The 17,203-nt window shown below is 41.4% G+C and overlaps 1 protein-coding gene across 1 annotated transcript in view; it reads left to right on the top strand.

Annotated features, from left to right (window-relative positions):
- The window catches only part of CFI (complement factor I), a 79,690-nt gene that overhangs the window by 44,272 nt on the left and 18,215 nt on the right, over window positions 1–17,203 (top strand). The window contains exons 8-9 of the mRNA XM_088456387.1: window positions 2,417–2,458; window positions 13,470–13,505. Coding sequence (XP_088312513.1) covers window positions 2,417–2,458; window positions 13,470–13,505 — 78 coding nt within the window. The remainder of the gene's footprint in view (window positions 1–2,416; window positions 2,459–13,469; window positions 13,506–17,203) is intronic.

Here is a 17,203-nt window from a genome sequence, read left to right on the forward strand (position 1 = left end):
TTTCTTGTGAGGCCCTTGTCCCCTTTTTGGTGCTTGTGGAGTCTAGTTGGTGCACTAGGTGACAGCGACCCAGTGATGGCACAACCTTCCTGAAACACCTATAATTCATTACCAGGGTGGAATCGCCAATGGGCTCAATGGGAAATTTGCCAGTGGGTTGCTGGTCTGATGGGGCTACCTAGAGGTCAGGCGTTGGAATTTGGTAAATCTTGGATGGAGTGGCAGAGCTTGGTGCAGTGGTGAGGGGGCAGAGATTGTTGTCACAGCGAGGGTGTGGCTTGGTGCAGCCAATAGTTAGGATAGAGGCTGTTAAATAAAAATATTTTAAATTTATGTTACCTGATCTTTAGATGTGCACCATGAGGTGATTATGTATGATTTCATCTAAATTGCCTGTAAATGTATGTTATATTTTCTCTATTATAAATACTATTATTGTTATGAACATTTAATAACCATTTACAAAACCAAAAGAAGAAAAAAAATTAGAAGGAATTTAAATCAAAGCATTAAATTGTTCAATGATCTAACTAATCACAATTTGAGTTTCAATTGTTTACAAAGTAACTCTGACAAAATAAATAAATCTTCCTTCCCCCAATGGGCTCTGACCTTACCCATAATGGAAATTATTTATCTGTACCTATCTTCCAGTGCTTTTCAAGTGGCGCAGGGACCTCGCCAAGAAAAACTTGCTATACTTTATTAAAGTGTTAGATTCCAGTACAGTGTGTTACTATATAGCACATTACATCAAACCCTGTTTCTGTCAAATTGTTTACATGCATGCTGGAATCAGAAGCTGTAGACAAACTGCAAACTGACAAGAAGGCACATAGAGATGAATTATACAGTCATATTTAAATGGACTAGAGTAGTGGAGCAAAATCTGTACATTTTGGGTTGCTCAAGAAGCTCTGTTAATCAAATGTTAAAACAAAGAGCCTTATTCAGAGTTAGACGTAAAGACGATTTGAATTTATTTGTGTGAGTGAATGTGCCTCTTTTTCAGACTTGCTACTATGTACGACTAGGGAACCTGCACTGGGGCTCAAATGGGCCTGTAGATGCAGACAATGGGCCTGCAGACGTGGCCAAAGTACAGTAAGAGTGTGTAGTCCCAAATTGTGACTAAAATGGCCACAGGACAGACCCAATTATGGGTGCTAAAGCCCTGGTGTAAGTTGCACACAGATGATGATGATGATGATGGGCGCGGCCTGCGCCTGATTAAATGAAAATGCCTCAAGAACACCCATTTATTCAAATACATTAAACCTTCTGCAACACTGTTTAAAAAGTTAAAATAGAAAACACTGACTGAACACTTATTTTACACACATAAAATATGCTACATACTCTGTTGGGGAAGAAGAAGGCTCCACATATGTTTATAAAGGGGCCTATTTATTAAATATCTGGTCCACTCGATCACTTCACTTCTTCTTTGGGTGCTGGGCGCACCATTGCACATATGCAGTCTGCTGTCCTACGGATCCCTCTCCTAGTAACTTTTGCGGCTAACACCACCTGGAGATGGCCTTTGCTAATATATATATATATATATATATATATATATATATACTGTACTAGATACCAAGGGGCTACTCTGCTATCAAACTGCGAAAGCCCATCTGCCAAGACAAGGTAAACTCTTTCAGATAGCTACCTAAGCTAACAATTTATCATTTTAACGTGGGGCTTACCATATAGTATACTTTATACCTATGAAATGCAAGTTATGTTGCTAGGTTCCATTCTACTATGATTAAAAACACCTATGTTTGAATGGGTGTAGTGTAGGGCTAAAAAAAAGTCAGTCACCATCTTTATATACAAAAAGGGTTTGCATACTATAATTTCCAAATACATTACAAGGTGATTTACTGATGTGATAAAGAACAACAGACAATACAAAATGCAAATGCAGGTGCACAATTTGAACACTAATACAGTGTTAAATATCTGTTAAATTCTGCAATAATGTAGACTTTATAAACATACTTCTACAGTAGAATAAACATGAGGTTTTAGTGCAAATTTTGATCAAACTGTGTCTTAAACATATAAAAACTTAATAACAACATTTTCAAGTGGACAGCATAATGTAGGTCTCACACATTTTTGGTCGTCCAACCAATTATGTGGACCAATATTTTACTTCTATATGTGCCTTTACACCTGTGAAGTGAGTAAGTATGTAAGTGCAGTAAAAAATTTTCTAGATTTATATTTACTATCTGAAAAAACATAAAAGTAATAGTACCACTTAATGCTAAATATTTTATTAAACTGATAATATAGCATGCATGCCTAATTTTATCAAATATTAACTAATTTTGGGAAATATTACCACTTTTAACCATGTATGTTGAGGCACATAATAACATACTATGTTTTTTTCACAATATTTTAGTTCCTACGAGAAGTGAAGATTCTGAAAACAATGATAAGAATGGTAATTACAGTACTGTATATTTGATTTCAGTGTAAAAATGTTAAAATTGTGGCACACAATATTGACCTCGGTTTTGCCTTATCCACATTTTATTTCTTACAAATGGATTTAGGCCTATTGAAAATTGATTCAGTAATTCTCTGATCAACATAAACAAATTTAAAAATAAAAAAACAATAAAATGTGAAAAAAAAGCTATTTCTTAATTCACTACAAATTAAAAAATCTATTACATAAATATTCACAATTTTTCCTAAAATTTGAACTAAAGAAAGTCTGGTGTTAGTGATTGTGTTCCGTCACAATTTATTGGAGTAATTCTGTTAATAAGTAATATATTTAAAAAGCAGTACATTTGTATGTGAGAGGTCCCACAATTGGACATTTAATAACAAGAGCTTTTTCATGAAGATTACAGAAAATTCAAAAGCAAATCTCTAAAAATGTTTTTGAAAATCATCAATCAAGGAAAAGCTATGACTTAGTGTATAATGTGCACACTGGGAACTAAGTGGAGGCATCACCTGTAAATAGGGATTCAATGACTAGTGGATGAACGAGGAATGGAGTGTATCCTGAGGGAGCTTGACTGTTCGATAAGATTTTGAATCACTCCTATGAGGAGTATAGACACTGAGAGAATGGAGATCTTTGTAGTTAGATTGAAGCCTGCATTCAGTTATCTTAACTACCAATCATCAATTGACATCAGGACCGACAAGACCTGTTTAAATTTGGTACCCAGGCCCCCCAAAGCCCCCCCACATAAACACACAGTTTTGTATAGTTTTCAAGAGTGTATATGCACCTCTGTCCCAGTCTGCATCTGTAGGCAATTGCACAAGCATGCACTTGCTGTACTCAGCCTAACTAAATATGCCCTTTCCCTCACCCATCCCACTTTTCCAGACGTGCCAGAATAACTCAAATCTGTGTAGGTGCATATGCTCACAGATTACGTTATGTAAACTGGCATCAGTCCTCGCTCTGCATAAGTTCCATAGAGTGTTGCAAAACGGGTTGCGTAATGGTGCTCCAGCCAATCGGCTCCCAACTGTCTTTTTTTTTTTTTAATAAATCTTTTTATTTGAATTTTCAAAGATATAAAACATACAGTGTGAAGAAAATAACATATTAAGATTGTTGTGGTATTCGTACAACCGATTAAGACAGTGTAAAAAAAGATGTGGTACAATATCAAAGTACTGGAAAACACCCTTCCAGGGTGAGCATCAGTATACAAGGAACATGATGAGAATGCAAAAAGTTGTAAAGAGAGACATTTAAATTTTTCCATCAGCATAAGACATAATTCACTCATAGATGTAGAAAAGCAGTCAGTGATTAACAAAGTTTTTAAATAATACCTTAAAGAAACCAAAATGGTGTGAGAAAAACATAAACGAATACAGGAAGCAGAGGGAAAGAACATGAATGGAAGGGAGGGGATGAGGGAGTATGTTGGCAAGAATTGCTTGACATATGACCCAATAAATTTCTAAATAATGACTGAGATATGAAAAACACCTACTGTACATATAAAACTTTGTTGAAACTTCAGGGGGCTAGCAATATTTGTCGGTGAAGATACCATTTTGTTGTCTCAAAAATTTGGAAATCTGGTTTTGGGTGGGCTGATCCAAGCTGTCAATATATATGCCCCATTTCCTATAAAAGGTTACTACCCCTTTTTCTATATGCGGTGGGTGGACTTTCTGCCAAAATATAGAAACTGAAGTAGTTTTACTTTAACTTCCGCGAGAGAAGGGGAAGATCTGGAAATCCAATGAGTCAATATAATTTTTTTCGATATTGTTACTTTAATGGTAATAACAAGGATGTTACAAGTCCAGTCCAGGACTTGTACATGGCTCAAGATTCTCCTGCTCCTGTTCCCACTGGACCTGCCCCCAGGAGATCCAGACGTCTGAGACCTGGGCTGGGTTCCTCCCATGTCACCTGATGAGTCCTTCCTCTATTTAAACTCACTGAACTTTTGCTGCCTCGCCGGCTATAGTGTTTAGTTCAGCGCTCGGCTCTGCTGCATGGTCAGCATTACTTACTTGCTACAAGTCCTCCGTGTCTCCTCCGACTGTTCGGCCGCTCCAGGACACACTTCCTCTCGGCCGTCCTCGTGCTGCCTCCAGCTCTCCTAGCTGCAGCACCAGCTGTTGTCTGCTGTCAGCTGACACTAAGGGTGTACTCAGCTTCTTGACCGACTCCCCCACAACTCCTGCAGCGCTGCCATTCCAGCCTCTGTCTGTACCCAGTTCCATCATCGGCACTCAGCCGCCGCAGTACCAGCAGCGCCTCCAGGACATCGGCTATCATCACAGCTCCTGCATCATCGGCTTCTCAAGCTGCAGCACCCATCGCTTTCCAGTACCATAAGCTGTACCATCGGTCCAGTGGCAGTTATCATCAGCTTATTAGCCGCATCATCGGCCCAATGGCCGCAACATCGACCGACTGGTCACAACATCGGCTCACCCGCCGCAACTTAGGCCCGTTGGCCATCATCATTGGCTTGTTAGCCACATCATCGGCCCATTGGCCGCAACATTGACCGATTGGTCACAACATCGGCTCACCCGCCGCAACTTAGGCCCATTGGCCATCATCATTGGCTTGTTAGCCACATCATCGGCCCATTGGCCGCAACATTGACCGATTGGTCACAACATCGGCTCACCCGCCGCAACTTAGGCCCATTGGCCATCATCATTGGCTTGTTAGCAACATCATCGGCCCATTGGCCGCAACATCGACCCGCTGGTCACAACATCGGCTCACCAGCCGCAACTTAGGCCTGTTGGCCTTCATCATCAGCTTATTAGCCGCCTCATCGGCCCATTGGCCGCAACATCGACCCACTGGTCACAACATCGGCTCACCAGCCGCAACTTAGGCCCATTGGCCTTTATCATCGGCTTATTAGCCGCATCATCGGCCCATTGGCCGCAACATCGACCTACTGGTCAAACCATCGTCTCAACAGCCACAACATCGGCCCATTGGCCACTTTCATCGGCTCATTAGCCACACCATCGGCCCAGTGGCTGAACCATTGGCATTAGCTGCAGTATCGGTTCTTAAAGACTGCAACAACCAGATTCTCATCTCTTCCCGCATCATTTTGTTCCACCACCGGCCTTCTTAGGAACTCCAGTTCTGACTTCTACTTCCTGTCTATCTGGACTCTAACGGCTACCTTAAAGGTATAGCTAGAGACCATAACAAGGGATAGCAGAAGTGGTGGAGGTGGTAAGGTCCCAGTTAGAGAAATTTGCACTTAGACAAGCCAGAGGATAAAACATGTGTTGACAATAATTCATTAATAAAGGCTACAACTTTATTCCAGAAACGTTTAATTTTCCGGCATGTCCAAAAACAGTGGAAGAAAGACGCAGACACACAGCAGCATTTAAGGCATTACCCAGTTAAGTTTGCAGAAAAATGAGCACGTTGTGCAGGCGAAGTATAAACCCTTTGTATAGTGCGCAGAAGGACTTCTTGTAAATTAGAACAACTAAGGGTTTTCATTGTGGAATCATAGTGATCAAATAATTTATCTGGAGACATTAAACATGGAAGATCTTTCTGCCACTGTGTGACTACCCTGCCCCCACTGGGCTTGGAAAAAGTTTCTACTAGAGGGATGTAAATACATTTTAGACGATAATTAACTCTTTCACAAAGATTTATAATTGACTGTAAAAGATCAGAATTAGAGGAGGATATGGATTTGGTGCAACGTAGTGCAAAAAGATAAAGTCTCACCCATAGATACATGTAAAAATGTGACTGAGGCAGGCCATATCTCTCTCTAATATCTGAGAATTGATAGATTTTCCCTCCAGGGTCAAATACTAGTTTGTTAAGCCCTTCTCCCTCCAGAGTAGAACATTTTTATTAGTCAGAGATGGGGGAAAGGTTGGGTTGCCCCAGAGAGGAACATAAGAGGAAAAGGATGGATTCCTTCCTCTTAAATCTCCTGTTCAGAGAAAGCCATGCATAATAAATGTCATGAAATAACTAATTTTGGAGAATATTTGGGGGGATGTCAGAGGATTTTGAATGAAGTAGGGCACCTGGGGAGAATCGGGAGAAGAGAGCACCATCCAACTTAATGTCAGTAAATGTCTTTTTGCCCAGAATCCAATCTATTGCATATATAAATAATACAGAAAGCGATTACGAAGCAAAATCTGGATATGGAATTTTTCTAGGTGTTATAAGTTTGATCATGGCAATTTTCGTTTTTTTTTCGCACTCCAGATGAAGTTGATCATAGCCTTGCGCAAGCAGGTAAAATCAAAGATATCGGTAACATCTGCATCAGGTAAAAGATTTTTGAAAATAATGCTCTTGAGCACCGCCACCCTGCCTAAGGATAGAGAGAGGAAGTAATTTCCAATTATCTAATAAAGTCAAAATCCTGGAAATCATGGGAGAAAAATTTTCCTTCTAAAGTTTAGTGAAATTGGCTGTAATTTGAACCCCTAAGTAAGTAATTTTATTAGGAGCCATTTTAAATGGAGATAAAGGGGAATGAGAAGAAGACGGAGTGTCAGGTTTGTTGATAATAACAATAACTCAGATTTGGTGATATTGATGCGGTATCCAGCAATTCTGCCAAAAGAATCTATCAACTTCAATGATTTCTGGTATGGAGGAAGTAGGGTTTGAGATGAAGAGAAGCATGTCATCTGCAAACAGGGACACTTTCAGATCAACATTTCAAACTTTAATATCTTGGAAGAGAGGTGAAGCTCGTAGGGCTATCACCAAGGGCTCTAGAGCCACAGCAAACAGGAAAGGGGAAATGGGAATCCCTGCCTTGTCCCTTTCTAGATAGAAATAGAGGAAGAAGTAAAACCATTGCAGGAAATTTGTGTTTGAGGCCTATAATATAGGTTTCTCAAAATTTTTATGAAGGGATAAGGAAATTCAAAGCGGGAGAGTGTCTTAAATAAGTGTTTTCCATTCAATTAGGTTGAATGCCTTTTTGGCGTCTAATGATAAAATTACATTTGTCTGTGCTGTTTGAGCATTGTTGTTGGATGTTGTGAGAGAACCTTGATTAGTTTTGAGTGGATGAACTACCGTAGGGGAACGGGATCCTTTAAGTAGATTAGTAAAGAGTTTCCCTGTTTTGTTGCCGAATTTGTAGAAATGGTGGTTAACAGAGAAAAGATATCTTTCCTCCAATCCCTCCATAAATTCGTCAAATTGTGTCTTAGCCAAGACATAAAGTTGTTTAGTGTGAGGGGACGGGTTGGTTTTGTATTGTTGAAACGCTGTTGTAAGAGCTAACTGGAAATTCAAATATTGCGTGGAATATTTTGCGTTTGTGGCTGAGACGTAAGAGATTATTGCACCTCTGATAACATCTTTAGCCATCATCCAAAACAGAAGTGGGGTTTTCTCGAGATGCAAGATATTGTCATTTTTTTATTTCTCACAAATAGTTTCCAGTCTCTGTCTGAACCTAGTGGATTTGGCAAAATAAGATGGAAATTTCCAAGATTTTGAGGATCCAAAAAGTTCAGGAATATGCAGAGTGGCAGTGATCAAAGCATGGTCAGAAACTGAGATAGCTTCCATTTGGGAATCTATGCTGTTGGGGAATATTGTTTGTGATACCAAAATGTAATCTATTCTGGAGAGAGTATGGTGGGCAGCAGATAAGCAAGAATAATCTCTGTAAATCGGGTGTAGGGCTCTCCAAACATCTATGGATTGAAGATGTTGGGTTGTAGAAGGGATTCCCAGCTTAGGTAAAAAAAGGGGGACGACGAAGGTGTTGGGATTTGTCCAAAATTTTGGAATAAATTAGGTTAAAATACCCACATAAAATCAAAGGAGTCTGATATAGTGGAGTTCGATGAGCTAGTAACTTCTGAAAAAATACTTTATTTGGGCATAAATATTGGAGTAGATATGCGCAGCCTTTAATTTTAAGAGATAGTGTCACAAATCTACCATGTGGCTAAATGTGAGATTGTAAAATTTCTACTGGGATATGGCGTTTAATTAATATGGCAACCCCACAGGCTTTAGAATTAAAGAAACTGGATCCTAGGACCCGCCAATTGAGTATGTTTAGTTTCATGATTTCCTAAGGGACCAAATGAGTCTCCTGTAAAAACACCAAATATATGTTTTGTTTATTTAAATAAAGGAGAATTTTCCTGTTTTGCCAGGGTTTTGAAGCCACCCACAACTATAGTGCCTATTTTCAGTCATGGTATAACAGAAAAAGAATATACTGTATGTCATAGACCAATCAGAACATAAAGTCAGAGTAGCAAACCTATAGAGGGGAAAGGGGGAGGAAAGAAAGGGAAGGAGAGGAGGAGGGGGTGACAAGACAAGGGGGACAAAAACATACGTAAAACCATATACAATAATGAAAACGAAATTTGCATGGATACACGGTAGTTACCCCGTACTTCCAGGAAACTAATCTGGAAAAATGCAAGTAACAACCTACAAATACGGCAATAGTTACCAGTAGGCGTGAGGGCGAGTTCTGACATAACCACTGGGACTTTGAACAAAATGGTAAGCATATAGCACCAAGCCGTGCTCGGATATGAAATAATGAGCCGTAAATGTAACTAAGGGAATCAACACATTAGTGGAGTGATCAGGAAGCAAATATTTAAACACAAAATATTCAGATATGTGTTATCATAAATTATAAGCAATAATAAATCTAGACATTAGTATTGTGAAAGGAGGCACGCGAAATACAATACTACAACAAGTAATAGACTAAGGATGTAAACATCAGTGCACGAGGAATCTATCAGGCATTTGGTGTAATGTGACTTAGCCAGTAGGAGAGTCGCTGATATCAGCATCCGCAGCTTGAGTCAGTTCCTCCAAGTATGCTGAGGCGTCAGCTGGCGTAGTGAAGTCGATGTGAGAAGATCCATCGTAGACGCGGAGGCGAGCTGGATACAATAAACTGAATTTACGGCCTTCTGAGATTAACTTCGAACATGTAGGTGAGAACGCTTTCCTGGCTTGGTTAATTCCACGGAATAGTTTGTGACCTTCCCATGTCAGATCTTTGATATGAAGCTGACCAAAACGCAACCTTGTGGAGGTAGTTGAGGCATTTGAAGAGGGTGACTCTGGGTCCTGGTTTATTTGGGGAAGGGGGGGGTCCAACCCTATGAACTCTTTCAATGACTTAGCCACTGCACTCCCGAACAATCCCCAACAGGGAGGGTAATGTGTTGCATACAAAGTGCACCAAAGAGGCTCCTTTAACAGATTCAGGTAATCCCACTAGTCTTATATTATTCCTGCGGGAACGGTTTTCCATATCGTCCAATTTATTATGCATTTGTTGATTTTATGAAGTGAGCTTTTTCACGACTTGGTTGAGATTCTCAACATCATGCACAGCAGCGCCTATCTGATTCTCTGTGTGTGAGACCCTTTGTGTAAGGTGCTGTAACTGCTGTAATATATCATGCACAGCCTGAGTTAATAGTGGGGCCATGGCAGCTTATATAGCCTCCACCACATCCCCATAGGTAACAGGGGAAACAGGTGGATGGCTTACCTGGGTCACAATAGAGATGTCCGTCTCCGCAACAGCTTTTTTGAGTTGGAGGCAGGATCAGGGCCAGTAGCCGGTGACATATTGCCAGACGTGCGCCGTTTCTCTTGGCGAGTCTGCTGCTGCGGCGTCTGCAGAGCAAAGTAGACGAAGCGGTCCATGCTGTGCAAGGGGAGTCAGGGAGCAGAGCGGGTGGCAAATGGAGGCAAGTGAATGCCTTGAAAAGGTATATCCCGGCGATCGGAGTCGAAGCCGGAGCCAGCGGCTTCCTCACTCCATCAGACCAGAACTGAAAGTCCAACTGTAATTTTTTAAACAGGTGACAATTAGGAGCTGATTGGCTGGAGCACCGTTATCATACGCAACAAGTTTGATCACTCATTGCGTATGATAAAACTCGTTGATAAATGAGGCCCTAAAAGTCTATTTTTCTGCAGTTTTCACATATTTGGTTTGTGACCCCCAGATACAGAATATTGTCAGGCAAAATGTGAAACAGACTAGCTAAAAATTGCTTGATTTTAAATGCCACACAACCTTTCAGCGTTGTCAGGTATGTGCTAAGGTAATAGACTGTTAATAGGGCCCCATTTAACAAGTTAGAAGCCTTTTAAGCCTACGTAGAGTGTCTCTGCTCGGCACTTTATGTAGCTGCGAAGCTAGAGTATCTGTCGGTCCGGCCCTGATTGAGATTCAAGAAGTTAGTAGTAAGTAAAGAGTGTTGAAGTTTTAGCTTCGGTATAGCTGTGTCCTTGTTGGGTAGGGGATCAGAGGTGTTTACTGAACGACCAATGATCCTGTAAATATAGTCCTGAAAGATTAAACAAGATATTAGAGAAGATTGGGTTTGATGAAGAGTTAAACAGATGCCTATTTATGGAGCGTATCTTGTGTGTTTTTGCACTGCTCATGCTCTGGAACCAAGAGTATGTACTGTAAGTATGGGTAATGAAGAGTCGTATGTATTTCAAGTTCATCTACACTTGCAACTCAATAGGCACAACTGGGGGTTCTTATATAGGCAGAAATCAGTAAGGAAATGTTGATGTAACTGTGGTCTATGCAGAAGCGTACTAAATATGCCAGTTTCCAGGTGTCCTTTGCACCACGTATAGGCTGCAAACCAAGCACAAGTATAGGGGCAGCAAAGATGCATAAAAATGATATAAAATGCATTTGAACGTCCACTAATTGAAAACTATCACTATTAAAATTTTCTTGTTGTACAAAACTTTTAAAGATTTATTTATGCATTGTTTAGTAATTGTTCTGGATTCCCAGTTAAAACATTACAAATATGATAAGACTAGCATCTAGGAAAAAACGTTTCCATGCAAACTGAACGTTTAAAAATGAAGCCAATCGCATAAATACCCACCACAATCTGCCCAATTTACCTACTGTACTTTCCACTTAAGAGCGTTGCTTATCAGTGAGGCTCAACCCTCTCCAATAGAAGCTGGTCATGAGACTGTTGGGAGGTATGCTATTATACTAGGGCCTCCAGGGTGTCCTAATCATGTTAATTAGTCTTAATCCCACACAACGCAGAGGGTCAGAGAGAGCAGTGGATCCAATTGAGGATTTGGAGGAATCACTGTCCGTTGTCTGGGCCTGATTCATTACGGATCACTATTGCGATCGCAGCTCTGTAATCGCGCACAGGTCTGCAGCGAAAATATGCTAATGAATGCTATCGCCAGCATAGAGACACCCACTGCCTCCAACTATCGCTGTATCACATCTGTAATACTTTGCAGTCCTGCATATACATCGGAAACATCGAGCGCCACCGGTGGCCCCTTACGCACAACTATAGCAGCCCTGACCTTACTTAGAAATTGCTAGCCTCGTTGCACGCAGTAAGTACTCAAGCTGTGTATGCAGTAGCAGTGGCTAATTTAGGCACGCCCATGTAACGGCATTCAAATGGACAGGCACACCTGTGTTTCTCCAACCACTCTCCACCACCACCAAACGCTGACTATGTGTCACTCACTCTACGATGACATACTGTGCTCTGTGTAATCACAGTGTAGCCTACACGCACTGCGATGCATGCACAGTATGCAACAATTGCCCATCTGCGTACGCTTTAGCAGTTGCAATCCATGCTGAATGTATTAGAAGTGTTTTGTTGCATTAAACAGGACAAGATCTAGTGTCCACCGGCTGTGAGCTGGTGCAAAATTCAAGTCCTTTTGCAGAATGCAAACTATGGTTATCTCCTCCACACAGCAAATAGCCCCACTGGAAATAGATACCCTCTTCTAGGTCATTACAGTAATTTTGTTGTTTCTGCAGTACAATTCTTCTGGAATTCAGTAGGAATGCCTTCATTTCACCCAACTCCTCCTCCCTGGCTATACAAACTTACCCATCCACACTCCAACATATCTGATCTATCTGTAACTTATTTACTCTCCTATCTCCCACTTTGAATTAATTTCTCTACTTATATGAATATGTATCTATTCATTATCTGGTGACTGCCATGTTTGATACTGGTCCCATTAGTTTCAAACTAATCAATGTACCCCCTGATAGCTAGTACCAAAAATAACATTCTGTGGTTGGCATCAGTAACTGGTAACTCTGTGATGCTCTACATGGTATACTGTTTACTAGATTGTTATTAGGTGTATTCCTGCACAATGGAACCAATGAGAAAATTCTTGGATTTGGCAATATCACTGAACTTAACCATGTTTTAGTAAACCTCCATAAAATATATCACACAGAAGTGAAGTTACAGTCTGTCACTAGATCGGGAAGCAGTCGGGAAGCCAATGGACGGAATCCCGATAGCCAGCTTCCCGACTGTTTAATCCCGGCAAGGGTTAAATTCCTATGCCGGGAGCCCAATACCCGGCTAACCGATCGAAGGTAAGTCGGGCACCATTTGCGGACAGCCGCAGGGGGGACGGTTAGATTAGGGGCTCCCGGGGGAACTTTGGGTTAGGCACCCCCCTGGGAGGATTAGGTTTAAGCTAGGGGAAGGGGGGGTTGGGTTAGGCACCCCCATGAGGAGGTTAGGGTTAGGCACCCCCACGGGAGACTTAGGTTTAGGCAGCGGGGAAGGGGGGGTTAGGTTTAGGCACTTAGAGGGGGGTTAGGGTTAGGCACACCTAAGGGAGGGTTAGGTTAGTTCATACTTACCTTCAGCGCAGTCGGGATCTTCACCTCTGCCGGGCAGTAAATCATACCGATCCAGCTAGATCTGACCATTTATAGACAGACTTGTTTTGACAGTAGGTCCTCTCTTATCTTATATTTACGTTAATCTGTTTTATTGATAACGTAGTCAGGAACATAACAATGTCTGGTCTAGGCTTGTGAGTTTACACAGTGTGCATAATTAATGCAATCAATGCCACCATTCACCAGTGTTCTGCTCTTAGTATCCAATAACTAATCTCTTTTTCTATGCAGAGGAAAGTAATGCAGTAAACTACGACGTTGAGGCAGGTAAGTTCAAAACACACCCAAGTCCTCCATATATATGTTTGTAGGTAATGTACTACTTGCTTAAAATTATTGGGTTATAAACAGCCTCTCAGGAGCTTGGTGACCATAGAAAGCAGCGTTGTCCAAATCCTTCAGTATGGAGGGCGACATTTGTTTGGTTATACATGGTGGTGGGCCACATACACTACATAATAGCACACTAAAAATGCTAATACAGAAAGTAGCATGAACTGTGGTGATACAGGATATTCTTGGTAAACTGGGCCTGATTCAGAGCCGCTCATAAGCGGCCGCTCGTTCGCTCCGAGCGATGTTTGCACATCTGCGCATGCGTATGGGTTGTAATGCGCATGCGCCAACCAGTCAGTGCGGTCGGAAATCGTGTGCTCGCAAAGTAGCGAATGCCTGCTAATTTGAGTGACAGAATGAGGCGTTTGTGGGTGGTAACAGGGGAAGGTGCTTGAAAATGGGGACTGGAGATCCGAACGCAGGCGTGCCAAATGGTCAAAACGGGCGTTTAATGGGTGTGCATAATTAACAAAGCAGCGTCATCGACCACGTCACTTGGTTGTCTTTTAGCCTGAACTAATCGCATGATTGCGGTAGGAAAATGCTACCACAAGAATAGCGAGCAGTTCATACGCCTTTCGATGTACTCGATTAATCTAATAAATAGCGGAGATGACGTGTGATGCAGGCGGCCAAGGGGCGTATTTACAAAATGGCAAGCGCATGTTTCGTTCGCTCGCTCAGACATAGAGGCGTCAACACACCGCAAAGAGCGAGCGCTCAATTTAAATATCTGGCCCCTTTTTTAGAAGGACCGTCTGCAAATAGTGTCCGGCTCTGAATCAGGCCCACTGTACAATGAAAAAAAAAAAGTGAGAATACTTCATGCCACATGGATGCCCCAGTATTCAGCTCTTGAAAAAATAAGTGGACTACTTTATAGAATAATTTAAATAAAACATAAAATATAAAAAAACAATGTATACAATAATCACATAAACAAATCTATATATATATACACCCTTACTACCAGTTTTTATATCTTTCTTACCTATATGTTCATTTGGATGATTGCTTCCTTGCTTCCTTTATTCACTGGGGACATGATTAATCGCTGTGCGGCGATTATCCCCGTTATATGTGTGTGGGACATTGTTGAATCACCTAGCAGGGCATTATACATGTAATACTGCACGGTAGGATAGACTTCTGACACTTGCTACAGCCTTTTTTCTGACATCGTTTTCCCACTCATACCATTAGCCCATGGCATGGGTACTCTAACATATAGAATTGATTTATATACCATATGTACTATCAGTCCAGGATTGTTATTTCTGTCATTACATAAGACATGCCCCTTGTGGTAAATATCATGCATTCACTGATAGATTGACTTACAGAGGATGACGAAACAGTAGGTTTATATTAATCTGCTAATTCTTTCTATCTTTTCTATTAGCTGATGACTATCTCATTTATAGTAACTCTCTCATTGGGGGTCCAATGCTATATGTAAGACCCTCAAAAGCAGAAGCAAAATTTTGAGTAACGTTACGGTTACACTGTTGTTTCTAGGGGTTTACTACTGCCCCTGGATGATCCCTCACTCCTCATTGATGGCTAATAGCTAAGTGAGGAGAAGTAGAATTATAGGTGGCAGTACTTTTCCCAACCGTCCTGATATTTCATTCTTATGAGGAGTTAAATCATACAAACTGGTATCTATTTAACTGTGCCAATATAGCAATGTATGGTTTACTACTGCTTTACATTTTCGCCGCTTGTGTAAACATTTTATTTTAACTATGCCTACATAGGTCACATGTGGAGGTGACTAATCTTCTTGCCTACCCTGATGGGATACATATATATAGTACTCTTTATATGGGTCATTGCACTCAACTACCTATGATTGTGTAGATTGTAATGAATATACCCGTCAGATTTTTCCCATCTGGGTTGTCTTATGTTATATGTTATATGTTTTGTCTTTTGTCTTTTTTATAGAGAGACTTGTATTTTATCTTGACTAGATTAAAAGTTATGTTTTAAGATATTTCATCTTTATAACGAGTGCTCACAAAATAGAGTTTTTCTTTTTTCTTTTCTTTCTTCTTCAATACGACTATTAGAAAAGAGCTGATCAGGCCCTTAATTAAAGACAAAAGAGTGTAAAAAGAACGTTGGTCAGGTATTATGTAGCAAGAGTTCCATGTACATCTATACTTTAATGGTTTGGCTGCTAGCAGGTGTACAGGCTTATTGAGACTGGTTACATAAGTTTTTATCTATACAGCGAAAAACAAAGGGCGGACATATTGCTACATGAGGGCCTGATTCAGCTTGGATCGCACGGCTGCTTTCACATGCATCAGCTAGCTGCGAAAATATGCTAATGAGTGCAATTGTATGCCAACCGCAGCACTATAACAATACGCCCATCACTGTATTAATCCGCCCACTTCCCATCAGCAAGTCAGAGAAACATCGTGAACTTTGAGTAAAATTGGAACCATTCGCACAGATGTGGTTGACCTGACACTACCTCACAAACTGCTAAACTTCCTGTTGCCACCTAGACCTCTGCCAGCGTATGCAATTGCAAGGGCTTCATTATGCACGCCCCTGTAACAGCGTTCAAACGCACTGGCACGCCTGCCTTCCTTTGACCACCCCCCTCTCCACCCTCAAACGGTCACTTCATGTCAATCACTGTGCGATTGGACTGAGTGCTCACTGCAATCGCTTCCCGATCACAGCGGCCACTTCGCGCATGTGCACTGTGATTCATGTGCAGAACACAAACATTGACCGGCTGCATACGAACACGTGCGATCCAAGCTCAATCAGGCCCTGAGTTTTTTAGATACAATTTGCAACATTTTCAGTCACATGTACAAAATAAAGTTAAAGCCTGGATTGCAGGTCACTGGCTACGATAGCGTATATAGGAGCTGATTCAAACCCGGGCGCTAAGCTGCGCTCTCAGGCAGCCAAAAGGGGCCGGGTATGCAAATGCCGCGATCGCACTGTGTGGTGGAAGGGCGCCCTCTATGCCTTAGAGAGCGATGGCAGAGCAAACGCACACCAGTATAAGACTCCCACCTTTCTTTCTTAGCACTCGTCATCTCCAGAAAGTGTGTGATTAATCTGTGACATCGAGAGCCATCGGAGCTGCACGCAGTGCTTGAGGTAGACCCTACCCCACCACAAGCACTGCGATCACTGCTGGATAAAATACAACTAAGTGATATGTACAATGACGCTTCTTTGCTAATTATTCACACCCGTAAAACGCCACTTAGAAGCCCAGACACGCCTGCATTCACACATCGACTCCCCTATTCACAAGCACCTTCCCGTTACCACGCACAAACGGCACTATCTGTCACTCAAATTGGCGTCCAGTCTGTGTACTATGAGCACACAATTTCCGAGCGCAGTGAGTGACTCGTGCGTGCGCATATTGACGTATACGCATGCGCAAACATGCGATTATCGGCCATAGCATGCGTTCGCGGCTTAGCGACCGGGTCTGAATCAGGCCCATAATTCCTACTGAACTCTTGCTATATAATACCTGACCAACGTTCTTTTTACACTCTTTTGTTTTTAATTAAGGGCCTGATCAGCTCTGTTCTAATAATAGTGCAATATTAAATAAGTTGGTCTGCAAGTGGAAGCAT

Source organism: Taudactylus pleione, unplaced genomic scaffold (assembly GCF_031769625.1).
Source record: "Taudactylus pleione unplaced genomic scaffold, aTauple2 ptg000703l, whole genome shotgun sequence".
NCBI lineage: Eukaryota > Metazoa > Chordata > Amphibia > Anura > Myobatrachidae > Taudactylus > Taudactylus pleione.